Source organism: Fomitopsis serialis (assembly GCF_022376445.1).
Source record: "Fomitopsis serialis strain Sig1Antser10 chromosome Unknown B0H18scaffold_88, whole genome shotgun sequence".
Classification (NCBI taxonomy): Eukaryota; Fungi; Basidiomycota; class Agaricomycetes; order Polyporales; family Fomitopsidaceae; genus Fomitopsis; species Fomitopsis serialis.
The window spans coordinates 93,769-108,705 of NW_025955048.1; the positions used below are offsets into that span (position 1 = coordinate 93,769).

The 14,937-nt window shown below is 57.6% G+C and overlaps 5 protein-coding genes across 5 annotated transcripts; 3 read left to right on the top strand and 2 right to left on the bottom strand.

Annotated features, from left to right (window-relative positions):
* Positions 1-1,303: 1,303 nt before the first annotated feature.
* B0H18DRAFT_882731 (cytochrome P450) lies at positions 1,304-3,362 on the top strand (the record flags this gene model as incomplete). The annotated part of the gene is made up of 11 exons (XM_048040924.1): positions 1,304-1,381; positions 1,428-1,535; positions 1,597-1,725; positions 1,788-1,950; positions 2,004-2,087; positions 2,138-2,234; positions 2,290-2,416; positions 2,479-2,592; positions 2,641-2,815; positions 2,884-3,127; positions 3,182-3,362. 11 exons carry the CDS (start codon positions 1,304-1,306, stop codon positions 3,360-3,362), a joined length of 1,500 nt encoding a protein of 499 aa, XP_047888984.1.
* A 1,785-nt stretch (positions 3,363-5,147) lies between these two features.
* On the top strand, positions 5,148-6,560 carry B0H18DRAFT_667178 (uncharacterized protein). The gene is made up of 4 exons (XM_048039048.1): positions 5,148-5,411; positions 5,550-5,579; positions 5,632-6,221; positions 6,278-6,560. Exons 1-4 carry the CDS (start codon positions 5,311-5,313, stop codon positions 6,409-6,411), a joined length of 855 nt encoding a protein of 284 aa, XP_047888985.1. The 5' UTR covers positions 5,148-5,310; the 3' UTR covers positions 6,412-6,560.
* Positions 6,561-8,234: 1,674 nt separating this feature from the next.
* On the top strand, positions 8,235-9,923 carry B0H18DRAFT_1123009 (uncharacterized protein; the record flags this gene model as incomplete). Its single annotated transcript, XM_048034619.1, has 7 exons — positions 8,235-8,474; positions 8,525-8,607; positions 8,673-8,696; positions 8,906-9,085; positions 9,147-9,170; positions 9,385-9,794; positions 9,847-9,923. 7 exons carry the CDS (start codon positions 8,235-8,237, stop codon positions 9,921-9,923), a joined length of 1,038 nt encoding a protein of 345 aa, XP_047888986.1.
* Positions 9,924-10,457: 534 nt separating this feature from the next.
* Positions 10,458-11,659, bottom strand: B0H18DRAFT_1198601 (uncharacterized protein; the record flags this gene model as incomplete). The annotated part of the gene is made up of 5 exons (XM_048036103.1): positions 10,458-10,595; positions 10,643-10,705; positions 10,761-10,817; positions 10,871-11,431; positions 11,500-11,659. The coding sequence occupies 5 exons, from the start codon at positions 11,657-11,659 to the stop codon at positions 10,525-10,527; spliced, it is 912 nt and encodes a 303-aa protein (XP_047888987.1). The 3' UTR covers positions 10,458-10,524.
* A 1,786-nt stretch (positions 11,660-13,445) lies between these two features.
* Positions 13,446-14,392, bottom strand: B0H18DRAFT_957904 (uncharacterized protein; the record flags this gene model as incomplete). Its single annotated transcript, XM_048042636.1, has 6 exons — positions 13,446-13,543; positions 13,607-13,669; positions 13,735-13,916; positions 13,967-13,990; positions 14,046-14,125; positions 14,219-14,392. 6 exons carry the CDS (start codon positions 14,390-14,392, stop codon positions 13,446-13,448), a joined length of 621 nt encoding a protein of 206 aa, XP_047888988.1.
* Between the last annotated feature and the right edge of the window lie 545 nt (positions 14,393-14,937).

Here is a 14,937-nt window from a genome sequence, read left to right on the forward strand (position 1 = left end):
CGGACAGTGCGCTCCCTATAGCACCGGCAATATTGTAAAAATTGTCATCGTCGTCCTTCAGCCCCACGCCAGCCGGTTCCTTTCGTACGTATCACCGCGTTATCGTCCTTCCGCGGTGACCCCTCGTCGTGTCCGATGCGAACGGTACCTCGGTTACTGACGGCGGATCGCAAATTGTGTCGCGCTTCAGAGCCCCAAGCCCCGCTGCGACCTCCGAAAGGCCTCAAGGCCAAGCTTCAAACTTTAACGTTTTGAATTTGAAGTCCTCACTTCGAGTCGGCGCCTCGTGAGTGTCATCGTGACCTCAACAGAAATTGTAGCACCGATGACGGTAAGTTAGATCCCGGGGCTTCCGGCGGGCGGTTCCGTCGGTGCGGCCCTTACGGCGACAAAGGCGCGCTGTTACGTTGAACTTTTGAACGTTTGAACGTTGACGTGCTATCAAGGATGAAAAAAGGCGCGTGCGTACGTTCCAGGAGTGATCATGACGACTAATCCCAGACTACTACCTACCACATAGCGGAGGCACGTCCAACTCCGAGTCGGTGTTGGTATTGCTTGGATGGTCCTCGTGCGAAGAGTGGCGTCGAGGACGGGCTAGATCTACACCAACGTTTGTGCCAGTGCGGCTACTACTCAGTTGAGGTAAGCGTCGACGGTGGTCGATCACGACAACATCTGGCCGCGTGCTTGCATGATATGCACCCTATGCTCAGTTCCTGAGGCCGGACACCGAGTCACTCACTCAGTACTATTGGAGCTAGCAAATTTTAGCAACGACTGGCCTATCAACACCCATTTACCATCCGGAACACGGCCTCTAGGCTTTCGGGGACCAATTGCGATAAGGTGTGGGTGAGCCGTGCTTGCTTCTGGCAGGTCTTCCCGGGTTTCCATTGGAGCGCAGATAGAGAGGGCTTCGCTGATGAGAATGGATGGACCCCACTAGTTACTTATGGCATTATGCGGCACAGCTGAGTCCGTGCTGGTAGACGCTTGTTCGTAGGTATGGTGCTCTGCCATGATCGTGCTTGTCATTGCCAATGGAGCTCACTGTCGCTTGACAGTTGAACCTAGTCGGGACCCGGCGATCATGCATCATGGACCAGTAGCAGCAGCTTGAAGATGGCTTGCCAATCGCGCATGATCTGCTTACCTCCACGTGTGAGCCCAATCAATATGCCGGTATATCATGGGCTCATTGTACATAAAGCCTGAGGACGCACCCTTTGGACGGATGCCAAGGCAGAATCCCTTGCTCATCCGCCCACTTTGCATCAGATCGACGACGACAACCACCACCATGTATGAACAAGAGATCGTCTACGCGTTGATTCTCGCCGCTCTGCTACTCCTTCTTGCGCGGAGGAGAATGAATCCGGTTGGTTCTAGTACGCCATCCGCTACTCCGCTCACCTGGTTCATAGCTCTACCGCATACCAGCTGTGGGGCCTTCCGCACCCATCCTATCCTATGGGGGGGCGTTGAAGTTCTCCGTTAATGCGCGGGAGATGCTGCAGGAAGGTTACACCAAGGTAAGCCAAACGCTGCTTCGAATATGTTATTTGCTTCGATCTGAGACCTTTCGTGATATAGTACAGAGGCTCTGTGTTCAGAGTGCCGCTAATGGATCGCTGGCTTGTAGTGGTCAGCGGTGCTGCCATGAACGAAGAACTCCGGAAATTGCCTGATGACCAGATGTCTTTTCTGGATGCTGCCGAAGATGTAGGCCTTCCAACGTTCACTCCGTCATGCGTATATGTATGCTGAAAATGCGTCGCGTATAGCTCTTACAGGCGAAGTACACGATCGCAAAGGACATCCTTAGAAATCCGATACACATCCCGGTCATCCGCGGACCTTTCACCCGCAACTTGGCTGCCTTCATGCCAGATGTCGCAGATGAGATTGCGTCAGCAGTCCAGGAGGCAGTTCCTGACGCAGGAGACGGTGCGTCCCGTCGGTCCTGATTTGTGGAGTCTACTCAGTGATCGTAAGTTCAGAGTGGGTCGGTGTCGTCGCATCCCCTGCCATGGCACGTGTCGTCTGTCGGGCGAGCAACCGGGTCTTCATTGGTCTTCCTATGTGTGAGCATAACACGGCACGATGACCCTCATGTCCTGATATACTGTCCCAGGCCGGAACCCAGAATTCCTAGAGATTGTCTTGAACTACACCAAAGATGTCGGCAAAAGCCGTTTCATCATGGCCCTCACGCCGATCCTATTCAAGCCGTAAGTCGTACCCTATACAACACAGCACCAACGTTTAGACCAACTATTTGGACAGCATCGTGGGCAGTTTACTGCCTTGGTCTAAGAATACTCTCAAGAAGATCGCCGTGCTAGTGGGACCTCTGGTCAACGAAACGTTCCGGCAATTCGAGGATCACGGGAAGAAATGGGAAGACAGACCTGTAAGTGCTTTGCGCAAGGGGATCGTATCCTTGACTGAGCGATCTGTCAACGCCGACCAAAGAAAAACCTGCTGACCTGGTTAACGGAAGAAGCCAAAGCTGCTGGCCACGGGCCCGAAGTCGTCATCTCCGCTCTGCTGTCGAGCAACTTCACCGCCATACACACATCGGCTATCGTACGTACGCCTCCACCTCCGCAGGACACCTGCTCATGTTTCTGACAGAGCGTAACACATGCCCTGTATCACATTGCTGCCTGCCCCGAGTTCGTCCCGCCGCTCCGCAAAGAGATCGAGGTGGCCGTCAACAAGTATGGCTGGGGTAAACAAGCCATCGGTGAGATGTGGAAACTGGACAGCTTCATGCGCGAGTCCCAGCGCGTCAACGGCACGAGCGGCGGTACGCTTCAATTAGCAGTCCCAGATCCGAATCGACGGTTGTCGCTGACTCGGATGGGTGTCTCACAGTGTCTGTCATGCGCAAGGCCCTCGTCGACCTCAGGCTGGCCGGCGGGACCGTGATACCTGCGGGCACACTGCTTTGTGCAGCCGCGGACGCGACGCACTGCGACGACGAGAACTACGAGGACGCTGGCGTGTTCAAACCGTTCCGCTTCTCCGACATGAGCGCGGAGGAGAGCGAGCGCATCAAGCACCAATTCGTCAGCACGTCGCCGGAGTACGTGCCCTTCGGTCACGGAAAGCATGCCTGGTACGTCGTCTATGCTTCCCAGGCGAAGGAGTTCTCGCTCAATGTGAAGCACAGCCCTGGTCGCTTCTTCGTGGGTAATGAACTGAAGATGATCATCGCATACCTTGTCCTCAACTACGATATGAAGTTTGAGGACGACGGGCCCCGCCCGCCGAACAAGTGGTTGTCGGTCACCGTTATCCCTGATCCGAGTGCTAAGGTTTACTTCCGCAAGAGACAAACGGGCAGCGTATAGAGCGCGTGGCCTCTCGCTCTCCGTTATATCAGCTAGCATGTCTCCTGTCGTGGCTATCCATGGTAGTGGTGATGTAGTACAGCATAACGGACAAGATACAAAACGAATGACACAGTACACGAAATGAACGACGTGAAACATGAGGTTCATAAATGTCCTAGCACAAGATCGTCAAGTAGAGCCTTCATGAGAAAAGGGCTCCGTCTTGTCACAGAGAGGAACACCGACTAAGCCTGCCGACCGGGTGAAACTGCACCAGCGGGAGTAGGCGCAAGTTCTTCGACTTGGTCGCATCGCGTCCTTGACGGATCTGCTCGACGTCAGACTGGGTTCTCAATTGAGCACGCGTTCATGAGTTGTCCATGTAGTACACTGCGCTCTTTTTCGCAAAGATGCCTTCGAGGCGGCCGATCGTCTCGTTTCGCACTGCGCGCACCGGGCATCAGTACCAAGTTTCGAATGACAGAAAATGATGATGTACACTGGATAGCCTGCTTCATCCTCGCGAACTCCTGTTCGCGGAACTTGAGGTGCACTGTCAAAGCTTCGATCACACCCACCCCACGAGTTAGCTCGGTCCCGGCGTGGAAGTGAGTATCGACGACTGCTCACTGGCGACCTTGCTCGCGCTGAGCTCCAGTTCTTCGAGGAGCGACTTGACCTGAGCGCCAGTGTCGGTGACACGCCACATCAGCTCCGCGTTGAACGTTGAACGTTGAACGTTTGAACGTTGAGGGCCTGCGATCGTCAAGTTGCCATGTACACTAGTTGCGCGTTGCACGCAACGGCTCTCCCCGTGGATCCGACTTTCTGTGTGTTCTGCACAGCCGGCGCTTCGTCACGTGTGGGCAACTGCGCGCCGCACGCAATAGGGCGGAGAGACCATGTAGGTCCAGGATACGTCCTATGTTGGACAAGGTAACGGGGAGAGGAGTAGGGTGAGCTGTGATACAGCTGCAAAGCCAGGGTGTGCAGGAGGATCGTAATCTATGACTGTGCCGTGATTCGGCGGCCGGGTATCCTGTTTATGCGCCCGCATCGATCTTGTTTCCCACCGCCATCCACACACACCCACAACACTCGCGACTCAGTGCGCAGCACCTCACACAGGCCGCAGGAGTGTCTCACAGGCCTTACAGGGCTAGCAGTCCTCCCATCATCGACATGGCAATCGTCGCCCATCCGTTCAAGCGCGACCCTCCACCAGTGCACACCATCGACCGTCCCTCCTGAACCTGAGGACGACTTTCCCTACTCATATGTCCTTCCTATTTCTTCTGTTACTGCGCCGCATCTTCCGTACGAAGGACTGTCAGCTTGATGATGTGACCGCCGTGTCGCGCTCTCGTCGACAGCAACGGCCAGGAGGCTCGTTGTGAACGTTGCAGGGCTGGCGAGGAAGCGTTAGTGTGCAGGGTGGTATAGCAGCAGTGTTGACAGTAAGTGAGTCGAGACCATTAATACAGCCAACTCACAGCTGGGAGGTTGACCGTATCATCATTGACGGGCGGGTTGAGTCGCAATCGCAGGCGAGGGCGTGAGGGCGGCTGACACTGACAGCCCCGGGCCCCTAATACTAAGATGCCTGACCGGTGCTGTCTCTCTTTGTCCCTCGCTCTCATTCTCGCTCTCTATTGGCTCGCTTTGCTTAGGTTCGTTTACACCTATCCTTTGCTTTTCCTTGCTCTGCTCTACCGCTGCGCCGCAATGTCCGCTTTCGCCATCACCCTCGACTACGTCGGTCTGAACGCCGCGTACCTCAAGACCCACAAGGAGCGCTCCGGCGACTTCCAATGCGTGTTCGTGTACGACAACGTCGCGTCCCTGCAGCTTCCGCGCCCGGACACAGTGTATCTGCTGGACTGGGAGCAGGGGAAGGTGATGTGCTATTGGAAGATGAGCGGGCCCGACGGGGTATGCTTCACATCGCTCGCACTGGCACGCTCGTATGACTAAACCGGACGCTTGTAAGGCTCTGTACGCCGAGTCTGTACGGCGGAAGGTCGAATCCGTGCGCAAGGACGCCGTGCTCCTGGCGTCGCTGGACATGTGAGTGCTCCGCCGTCACGCCCAGAACACCTTCGCCTCCATCCATCACCTTCCTCCCCATCCTCCGCATCCCACCCTCTACATACACACCTCTCCTTCCTCGATCTACCGGATGTACGACTAACGCTTGGGCCCCAGCTCGCGCATCCACGACGCCCCAACGCACCCGTAAGCAGCCTCGCCTTCTCCACTCCAACCTCCCGTCTGAACCCACCACTAGCCTGCCGCGATACCGCATCGCCGGTGTCCCAAACCACATCTCCGCGTCGCGCAAGCGGCGTCGGGCCCTGCAGCCGGTCCAGGAGCCCCAGCCCAAGAAGGCCAGGACCGCTCATCCCGAGGACCCCAATAATGAACCGCGGGACGAGAATTCCGCTGGGGCGGCCGCCACAACCGCCGTCGGGCAGGGTTCTCACGCGATGGCTCCCGCTAGCAGGGCTCCTCTGGCTCCTGTCGCGAATCAGAACGCGCCTGCCCCTGGCAAGTCTGCTCAGTCTGTGCGACTTGGTACCTCGGCTGGCCCCGCTGCGCGTCCGACGGAGTTTGGGTTTATTTCTGGCGGCTGTGGAACGACTGTCGCGACTGGCATGGCAGCTCCGGGTATCATCGTCAAGGCCGAGGCACAGGACGACCGAGCCATACTAAACGTGTCCTTCAATACTACCCCGGACGGCGCCGATATGAAGGTCAAGGCCGAACCGAAAGTCGAGCTCGCCCTGCAGCGCGGTGCCGAGGACAAGATGGAGGCTCTGCGCCGCGAGATATTGAAGACGTACGACTCCGACGTGCAGTCCCTCGCAGACAACGCTCGTGAGCGCCCCTTGACCCTTCTCCGACATCAGGCTGATCTAACTCGCGTGCGGTAGGCCTCCGCGAGGCGATCGCGCAGATCCAGAAGCGCGTTGACCGTCTGCGCGCGGGAGGGGACCGCCGCGCCGAGCAGTCTAGGCGGTCGTGGCAGGAGTTCCAGGTGAAGCTGGGCAGGGGGCGGCGGGGGTAGGGTCCGATCCTGGGTCGATGTTCTTGTGCGAACGTCGGTGTGCTGGGGTTGTTTGGTTGTTGTTTGTGGTGCGGCGTGTAGTGATGATGGATCTGCGTTATCCTGCCTGGAGAGCATTGCTTGACGCGTGATGTGGGCCCGGCTGGTACTCGGTGGTGAGGCGGAGCAGTGAGGTGTCAGAGTCGGAGTCGGTCTCGACGAGGGGCATCCCGGTTCCGATGCAAGTCGTCAGCTGCAGAGTATGCTAGCGAAAGAAGGGCATGCAGATTCATCGGTGCTGTCGAGGGCCGTGAGGCGCTATGACTTCATGCATGCGCGCGCGCAGTACTCGTGTCGTCGGACTCGGGCATTCCAGCGCGTCGAAGTGAGCACATGGAGAGGGCCGGCCGCATCGCAGCGCGACCGACACTGAGGAGCAGTTGCTTCAACTCCCCGGCGGTCCGACGGCGCAGTGCTATGACTTGTTCGGGGTGCCAGATGGAGCCTCCTATGATCCACGCTGCGCTTGCTCAGGCAGACACGCGTCGCCGAGAGATGGAGCATCTCAGCAGAGAAGTGGCGCAGAGCGGTGGCGGACTCGGACGCAGAATGTCGGGAGCAATGCCGGGAGATCGATTCCCCTCTCGATAGATCCGCGGCGCCATCTGGAGATAGCCACCGCGATGCCATCAGCCGTCCGTTGACTGCGAACTTGAACCAGGTCGCGTTCCTGCTGCTGCACCGTGCGACGCGAACTCCCCTGAAGTCCCTCCTCTGCGTATCGCACAACGTCTGCCTGCCAGTCACCAAGCAAACCGCCACGTGACGCTCAGCCTGCTGGACGAAATGCAAGACGGGGTGGGGGACGTGGCTGACTGACCTCAGTAATCATAGCACAGTGACTAGTATTGACTACTTACTTATGCGTGCAGGAGGGAACGACCCAGGATCTTCCCGAGTGGTCCATGTGGCACACGCGCCGGCCTGTCGCGCAGGGTTGACGCGTGTTCCATGTGCGTCATGCGGGGCCTGGACCACCGTCTCACTTTTTGACAGCGCAACCTGGCCATTCTCCGAGTCGTTGTCAGTGGTCGCGGCATCGTCCCCGTACTTGCGCTGTGATACTCCGCCGACGTCAGCGGGCCCAGCTGTTCCCCTGCATATGCACGACGCTATCGTGCGACGCGGCCGCGGCACGTTTGATGGATGTTCGTTTCGCAAACTGGCCGTTGTTTATGTGCTTATTGCACACCTTCTATCTCCCTTTGGTACGTGGCTACAGGTAGATCCCGACGTGCTGGGAAAGACTAACCACTGCCTCCTACCAGTCACCGACCTGCGCTAAGGAGTGCGTCGTACCAACGACTCGGACAGCCGACACCCAGTGAGCCCCAGCAGGACCAGCCTGCTATGCCAAGCACATGGCGGACAGCGTCGGTGAGTGGGGGGAGTACTCCTCCACTTCGTGTACGATGTTCAGCGGCCATCCTGGACTCTTGTTGTTCGTGCCCCTCCCGATACGTGCGAAGGCCGCATTCGTCGTTGCTCCGGATCTACGTCGATGTAGGATGGCGCGTTCATCATTCCCCCATTGTGTACACTGGTCGCGCTCAGAAATATTCTCATTGGCATTCCTTCTATGTTCCTTCGGTACACAACTAGCACTCAAGTGATGAAAAATCCACCGCCTCCGAGTCGGCGACCTGCGGTTGACTGGTCGGCGGAGGCTGACAGTCACCGCGACCCTCGTTATAAGTACCTTCGCACCGTCTCCCTCCTCTGCCTCACAGCCTATATTCTTCGTTCGCCTCGTCGCCCCCCTACACTCGTTTTCCATCCACAGGATGCCGCCCAAGACGCCCTCACTCTCGGTGCACATCTCCTACCGACTCGACGGCAGCAAGGTCGCCTACATGCGCAGCCGCGAGCACGACGTCTGCGAGTACTACCCTGAATTTCTCGAACGCGACCTTCTGTACCTCCAGCTCCCCTCAAAGTGGATGTACGACACGACGCTGCAGAGCCTGCCCGAGGGGAAGATCCAGTGCAGGTGGTTCGCGGGCATCGTGGACGACGACTTAGAGGTGCGTTACACTTTTTCGAAGTCCTTCTCTCACTGAAGCGTGTCCCCCAGTCTGGACTGCTCGAACAGATCGCCGGGCAGGTCGAGTTTCTCAACAACCCGGGTGCAGCTCAGCTGCTCAAACTCCTAGAGATGTGAGTGCCGTGCCGCTATTCCAAATGTGAGAAGCACTGACCGAGCGAGCGCTTTCGATTGGCAGTTCAAAGATCGAGCTCGCTCAGCCGTAAGTGGTCGTTCACACTACCCACTTACCATCTTCTGCTGGATCGTGCGGCGTGCCGACTTCCGCCCGCATGCATGTGTGTATGCGGTCGCGTCCTTCGTCTGGCCTGACACAGGCTCTTTCCGGAGTCTATGGCGCCGCCGTCATACACCGCTACCATCCCGTCAATATCCGCGTTGTGTCCCTGCTCACCGATCTGCTCCACGTAGGACCCCAGCTACGCAAAGCCCAGCCGTCCAATGGTCCGAGATACCGCACCGATCGCCTTCCGTCGCTCAAGCCAGGCCTTCAGCAGCTCCCGAACCGACCACAGGGGAGAAGCAAGGAGTGCATGGTACCAATTACTCGGGCGGCCAACACCAGATCAGCCAGAGTGTGCGCCTAGAGATGTGGGTGCCGTGCTGCTATTCCCAACACGAGAAATACTGACCCAGCGCGTTCGATTGGCAGTTCCAAGATCGAGCTCGCGCGGCCGTAAGTGGTCTTATCCTCGTTCCAAACTTCTCCACACGAATTCGTGCTTCACGCCTACCGAACGGTCTATCCTTCCACCGGTTCAGTTGCCATCCCATGCTGGATCGTGCCAAGTTAGGTCCGCATGCATGCATGTGTCCTTCGCCCAGTCTGGCACTAGATATCGGGCGGGCTGTCTCCGTTGAACACCTGCTCACCGATTCGCTCCATGTAGGACCCCAGCCACGCAAAGCCCCGTCGTCCAACCATCCGACTTACCACATCAGCCACGTTCCGAGCCTCAGACCAGCGCGCCAGTAGCTGCAGAAACCGCCGCCCGAGCGGAACAGGAGACGCATGCCGGGGACGACGGCCAGCGCGCGCCCGCAGCGCCTACCGACCCGAAGGTCGCCGAGCTCGAGGACCTCCTCGCACAACACAAGGCCTGCTACGCCAAGCACAGCACGGAGAACGCCGGTGAGTGGGAGGGAGCGCGTCTGCATTCCGAGCACGATACTCACCCGGACTCGTATTATCCGCGCCCTCCGATACCCGCGAACGTTGCCGTCGACGCAGAACTGAACGATGCGTGTCGGCGTCTGGAGGAGGAGGAACGGCGGGCACGCGAGGAGAGGGCGCGTAAACGTGAGTGGCCAATCGTGCGATGTCGGTGACCACTCATGCGGTGTCCGTGCAGGCTTGCGTGGCGGTGCAAGCGGGGCCCGTGGTGGAGGTCGTGGAAGCGGAAGGGATGTGCGGCAGAGGGTGCTGTGATGCGCGGGAGGAGAGGGGTCCGAGCCCGGGGTCGTGCAGTGGGCGGATCCGCTTTGAGTCGTGAATCGGAGCTCTGTACCTGCGTTGGTTTGAGAGACGGAACAGTGCGCACGATGAATGGATGCTGAGTGAAGAGGCTCTTCTCGCTCTCGGTGTGCAAACCGAGTGACAATCTCAGTGCACAGCAGTGATCCATGGTTCAACGTTCAGGTCCCGGGCGTTGTCCACATGTGCCACGGAATACGGGTTCCTGTGCAAGACAGTGCGTGGTCGGAAGGTCGTCCGAAACTGACGAGGCTGTAGGTACAGACCATCCATGCGACGTGCCTTCGAACCCAACCGACTCTGTCCTCAGTTCCCGACGAGGTCGGTCGACGCGGCTCACACAGCCTCGGCTGTGCGAGAAAAACTCGACATTCCGAGCTGGAGAAGCAACTACGTTGCTGCGGCGAACGGGGAGACCATAAATCTATAATGACAATGATAGAAATGTGTTCTGTGTGACAGCCAGTGGTACAAAACAAATGTCGCTGATACATCAATATAGGCTCACAGACGTATCCAATCATCCTACACCGAAGCCAGCTGGGATGGGCTCGCCTTACGGGCGCGCAATGGACGCAGTTACAGAATCCAAATCTCTGACAAGGCGGTCGTACCGCACCTGCAGCTCTGCACGACGTCAGCACCGCTCGTGCCCATCAACACGAGTGACCTACCTTCATGTACCGTCGTCACGTCCGACAGCGTGCTCTGCAGCTCCCGGATCGCTTCGTTATGCGCTGTGAACGCTGCCCTCAGCATGCGACGACCCAAAGCAGACGAGCGACGACGTACACTGGACCACCTGGTCCAGTCGCTCCTGCTCCTTGGCCCTCACGGAAACCTCCACCACTGCGCGCCCAAAGTCAGTGTCTGACGCACAGGCGAAAGCGGTAGCCACTCACGGATGACATCAACCTCCAAGTCGCTCTTGTCCTTCTTGCATGCCTCCAGCTGTTCCTGGAGCGAAGCGATCTGCACCGCATTATTGTGGCAGCGGGACACTAGCCTCGTTGTCGCGTCTTGGAGTTCGCGCCCATTCTCGGCAGTATGAGTCGTCACAGGTACGTTGGATGGGACCGGGTCATCGGAGGCACCAGATACAGAGGCCGTCGTTCCGCCGAGTGCCAGAGACCCCGAGGCTCCAGGGAGACCAGCCGAAGAGACACCAGGACCAGGAGCTAAGTTGGTCGCAGCACGGGTAGATGCGAGATGAGTACCAGATGACGAAGCGGCCGGCGCAGAGGGACCCAGAGCCCGTACAGCTGTGCTGGCGCCAGCAGGATTATCCGTAGATTTGGTCCGCTCTTCGTGACCCGACGCAGCAGGAGCGTTCTTGAAGCCACGCCCGGGACGGCAGGGCTCTGGTCTTCCGGAATAGAGCCAGCCCCTCCCGGAGACTCGGCCTGCTTGGTAGCCGATTGTGACGAGGCCTGGCTGGTCCGGCGTTCTGGTGTAGGTCGATTCTCAGCGGAAGTTGTCGAGGAACTCACGTCCAAGGTCAACAACGAAAAAGGTACATGTCACCGTTTACCTGGGACATCCGAGCGTTTGTCTGCCCCCTCCCAAATGCGCATTTGAGAGGGCGCAACCAAATTCGGGCTGGGTTCCGGGGCTGGCACATCAAGGGACCTTGCGTATCCCCAGGTTACAAGATCAATAGACATCCTCTTAGGCATGCCACCGGTGGACATTACGCGCGCTCTCGCGTTGTACACAGCTGGCGGTCAGTCACCGTGACGTGCAGCCGACCGTATGTGCCACGAAGCGACGTGACACTCTGCGAAGACGGGATTCGGCGTTGGTTCCAGGATCGGAAGATGACTGATGCGACGCTCCAGACAGTCAGATGGCGGTGATTGGCGTAGCTGGTATCCTACGGGAAGCGAATCGGTGAGTAGGGACCCAACGCAGATATCAATGGAACGGTAACGACCTATTGTAGCGCCGCTGTGGACTTGTTAACGTGACGCGCATAGTGGGTAGAAGCCGAAGCTGCTGCTCAGGATTTCTACGTTAGTGAGTTCAACCAATGTGAGTGGCCACAAACCATAAGTGACGTGTTCCCGGCGGACAACTGAGGAGCTGTGTTTCGCCTGTGAGCTGACTCACTGTCAGCCTCGACAACGGTAGCCACAGCTTACCATCGGAGTTTCATGCCTTGCATCTTGTGGGCGTGTGTGTACTAGCGGAAACAAGATCGATGCACGGTGGGTGGGTAAGTACTTACGCGGTCGGTTATCATGCATTCTCACGACAACGATCTTCTCGAACTCGCCCTCCGACACTCCCCAGGCTACTGCTTCAAGCAGCAGTCCTTGTCCTCGGCTGTAAGTCATCGCGCAGCGGTCGTCCACTGCTCGGTGTGTTCCTTGCGTAAAATCCTTTGGCGTCGAGTACGATTCAATTGCACGTGATCGGTAGCCAGCCTCACAGAACACAAGAACGCGCACCACGTCTACCGGCAACTGCCCTTCACAGTATCGAATCCGGAAATCCACAGGCGTAGCGACAAGTATCCGTCTCGGAATTCAGCCTGGGTCTGGTTGCGCCCTCTCAAATGCGCCTTTGGGAGGGGGCAGACAAGCGCCAGTGTCTGCGGTGCCGTTTGGATGTGTACATTTTTGTTTGTTGATCGTCCATCCTGGATGTTCGAATCCTAGGTATATTCGAGTGCTGTACACGTGCGCATGCGTCTTAGGCCATATGCTGAGTTGCAGTCGTGAGAGGAGAATTATGTCTGAATCAGGCAGTCCGAAGTACGTCGTCCCTATCCTCCCGTGGATTGATCGCGCGCTGAGGCCTGAGGCCTGAGCGCTGCGCACTTGACGTCGCCTGCAATTCGAACATTCAGAATGAACGGCCAAAAAGTTACACATCACCGTTACCGCAGACTCTGGTGCTTGTCTGCCCCCTCCCAAAGGCGCATTTGAGAAGGCGCAACCAAACCCAGGCTGAGTCCCGAGACCGGGCGATTCGTGCGCACAGACCTACCCATGTACGCGAGCTTGACACTGAAATGAGCAGTTTCCAGTGGATGTGACGCACGTTCTGGCGTTCCCTATGGCGGGCGGCTAATCACGTGCAGCTATGTCGCGCACCCCACCGAGGCAGTTGTCCACCGGTTGTCCAGGGAAACCGCGTAAACCAAGACGGCTGTTGGTCGACGAGCCATGGCCAAGGACATGCATGACTCCTGGGGGCGCTAAACGGTCTGAAGAGGGCGAGAGTCCAAAAAGACCGTGGTCTGTGAGAATGCGCGATAACCGGCCGGGTACCCGCCAATTGATCCCGCCTTCCGCGGACCACCACATATGCACCCATAGGATGAAGCAGATTGATACGGCGTCAAGCTATGAGATTTGAATCGTATCCCAGATTGTTGACGGCTATTCGGCAAGTCCACGGGCAAGAACGACTTATTTCAAAAGATCAGCGAACGGGACAACCGCAGGCGCGGTCCACAACACAGTACGCGAGCTAGTAACATAGCTCCTCGGTCGTCCGCACGAAAGCCGCCCATTGTTGTGTGATTCGCCCTCGGGCGACGTCATCCTTCCTCAAGATGCGGCGCAGACCTGCGAATGCATCCGACGTCGGTAAACCACGCTAGCACGCAAAGCGGCGATGAGAGTACTCACGAACATTTTCTTCATTCGCTAGATGCTCATCGCACCACAACTCAGCGCATTCCGTGCGCAGGGCTATCCACGACCGCGGAGTGAGTGTGTTAATTCAGCTCGCCGCGTCAAGGACAAGTAGATCACACCTTCTTTCTCTTTTTGGCGCACGTTCTCGCTGGCTTGGCGGACCGTAAGCAAATGATGGAGGCGGAGCACCGTCTCCGTCTCGGGCAGCGGTGGTGCAGGGAGGACGTCATGTATGCTAGGAGTTGGTTTGACGTCGCCTATCATGTTGGACGGTTGAAACGGCGGCGGCGTCGCATGTACGCTAGTCGAGCAGTGGATACCTTTGATTTGTAGCACGACTGAGCGACTTACGGAGGTGTAACTTCGACGTGGGCTCTGCAGAGTAAGCAAACGTGAGTCGGTTGTATGCGCAGCATGGCAGGGCACGTACATCTCGAGGAGCTCCAACAGCCTCGCAGCCTCGGGCTTCAAAATGAACTCGACGCGTGAACGCACGGTCTCGTATAGATCCTGCCAACCGGGGTAAGACAAGCCGGCCCGTGGTTGTCGCTCAAGAGCAGCGAATAGATGACACACCGGTATATCCGCCCTGTAACTGCACACCAGCCAACCGTCCTGCCTGCTCTCCACTGTCATAGCATGCGGCTCGGGCAGCCGCATGTACCAGAGGTCCCGCCGGAGGAACTTGTCTCGATAGTCGCGGTCCTGGGGAGTGGGGCGTCTGAGGTACGCACTCTTGGAGCCGCCGGCACGGTAGTGGATGTTGACCGTGAACATGATTGGTCGAGGGAGTGCCTTGAAGAAAGAAGTGTGGACGGCGGTTGAAAGGCGATAGAAGCACGCGATGGGAATGCACTGGGTCAGTGTCATTCCAGAACTGACTGCCATTGTCAGCCGCTGTTGCCAGCCTCTAAAGTCAACCTTGGGTGAGTGACCCCGTAGCCCACGCTTCCGGGGCGCTGAGATCTTGAAAAAGAACGTCAGTGAAAAAGAGCTTGCATCCAAATGAAGGCCGTTCAAATGTTCATCGGTAAACATAGTCGGACCATGTCCGAGGTCCTGAGTGAAGCAAAGCTAGATTTGTATGCCGTGCGCGGGGATAGCCCAAGACATCGAGCAGGGTACAGTAACATGATGGGATCCAAAACAGATACAACCGTGCTATAACCACAAGATACGGTATTACTGCTTACCGACGAGGTCGTTCGCGAGCGCAAAAAGTCAGCTTAGCCAAAGCTCCCCAGTGCACCATCTTGTCCTTGCCGTTGCGCTTGAATCTCCGGTGCTATACGTGTAAGCATGGTTAGTGCCGTCTTGAACGT

What these genes read in the sequence shown, in the direction of transcription:
- B0H18DRAFT_667178 (XM_048039048.1), top strand. Translation starts at nt 5,311, where the DNA reads ATGACTAAACCGGACGCTTGTAAGGCTCTGTACGCCGAGTCTGTACGG. An exon ending in CACGACGCCCCAACGCACCC is followed by an intron (nt 5,580 to 5,631) that starts GTAAGCAGCCTC and finishes ACCCACCACTAG; the next exon opens with CCTGCCGCGATACCGCATCG. An exon ending in GTCCCTCGCAGACAACGCTC is followed by an intron (nt 6,222 to 6,277) that starts GTGAGCGCCCCT and finishes CGCGTGCGGTAG; the next exon opens with GCCTCCGCGAGGCGATCGCG.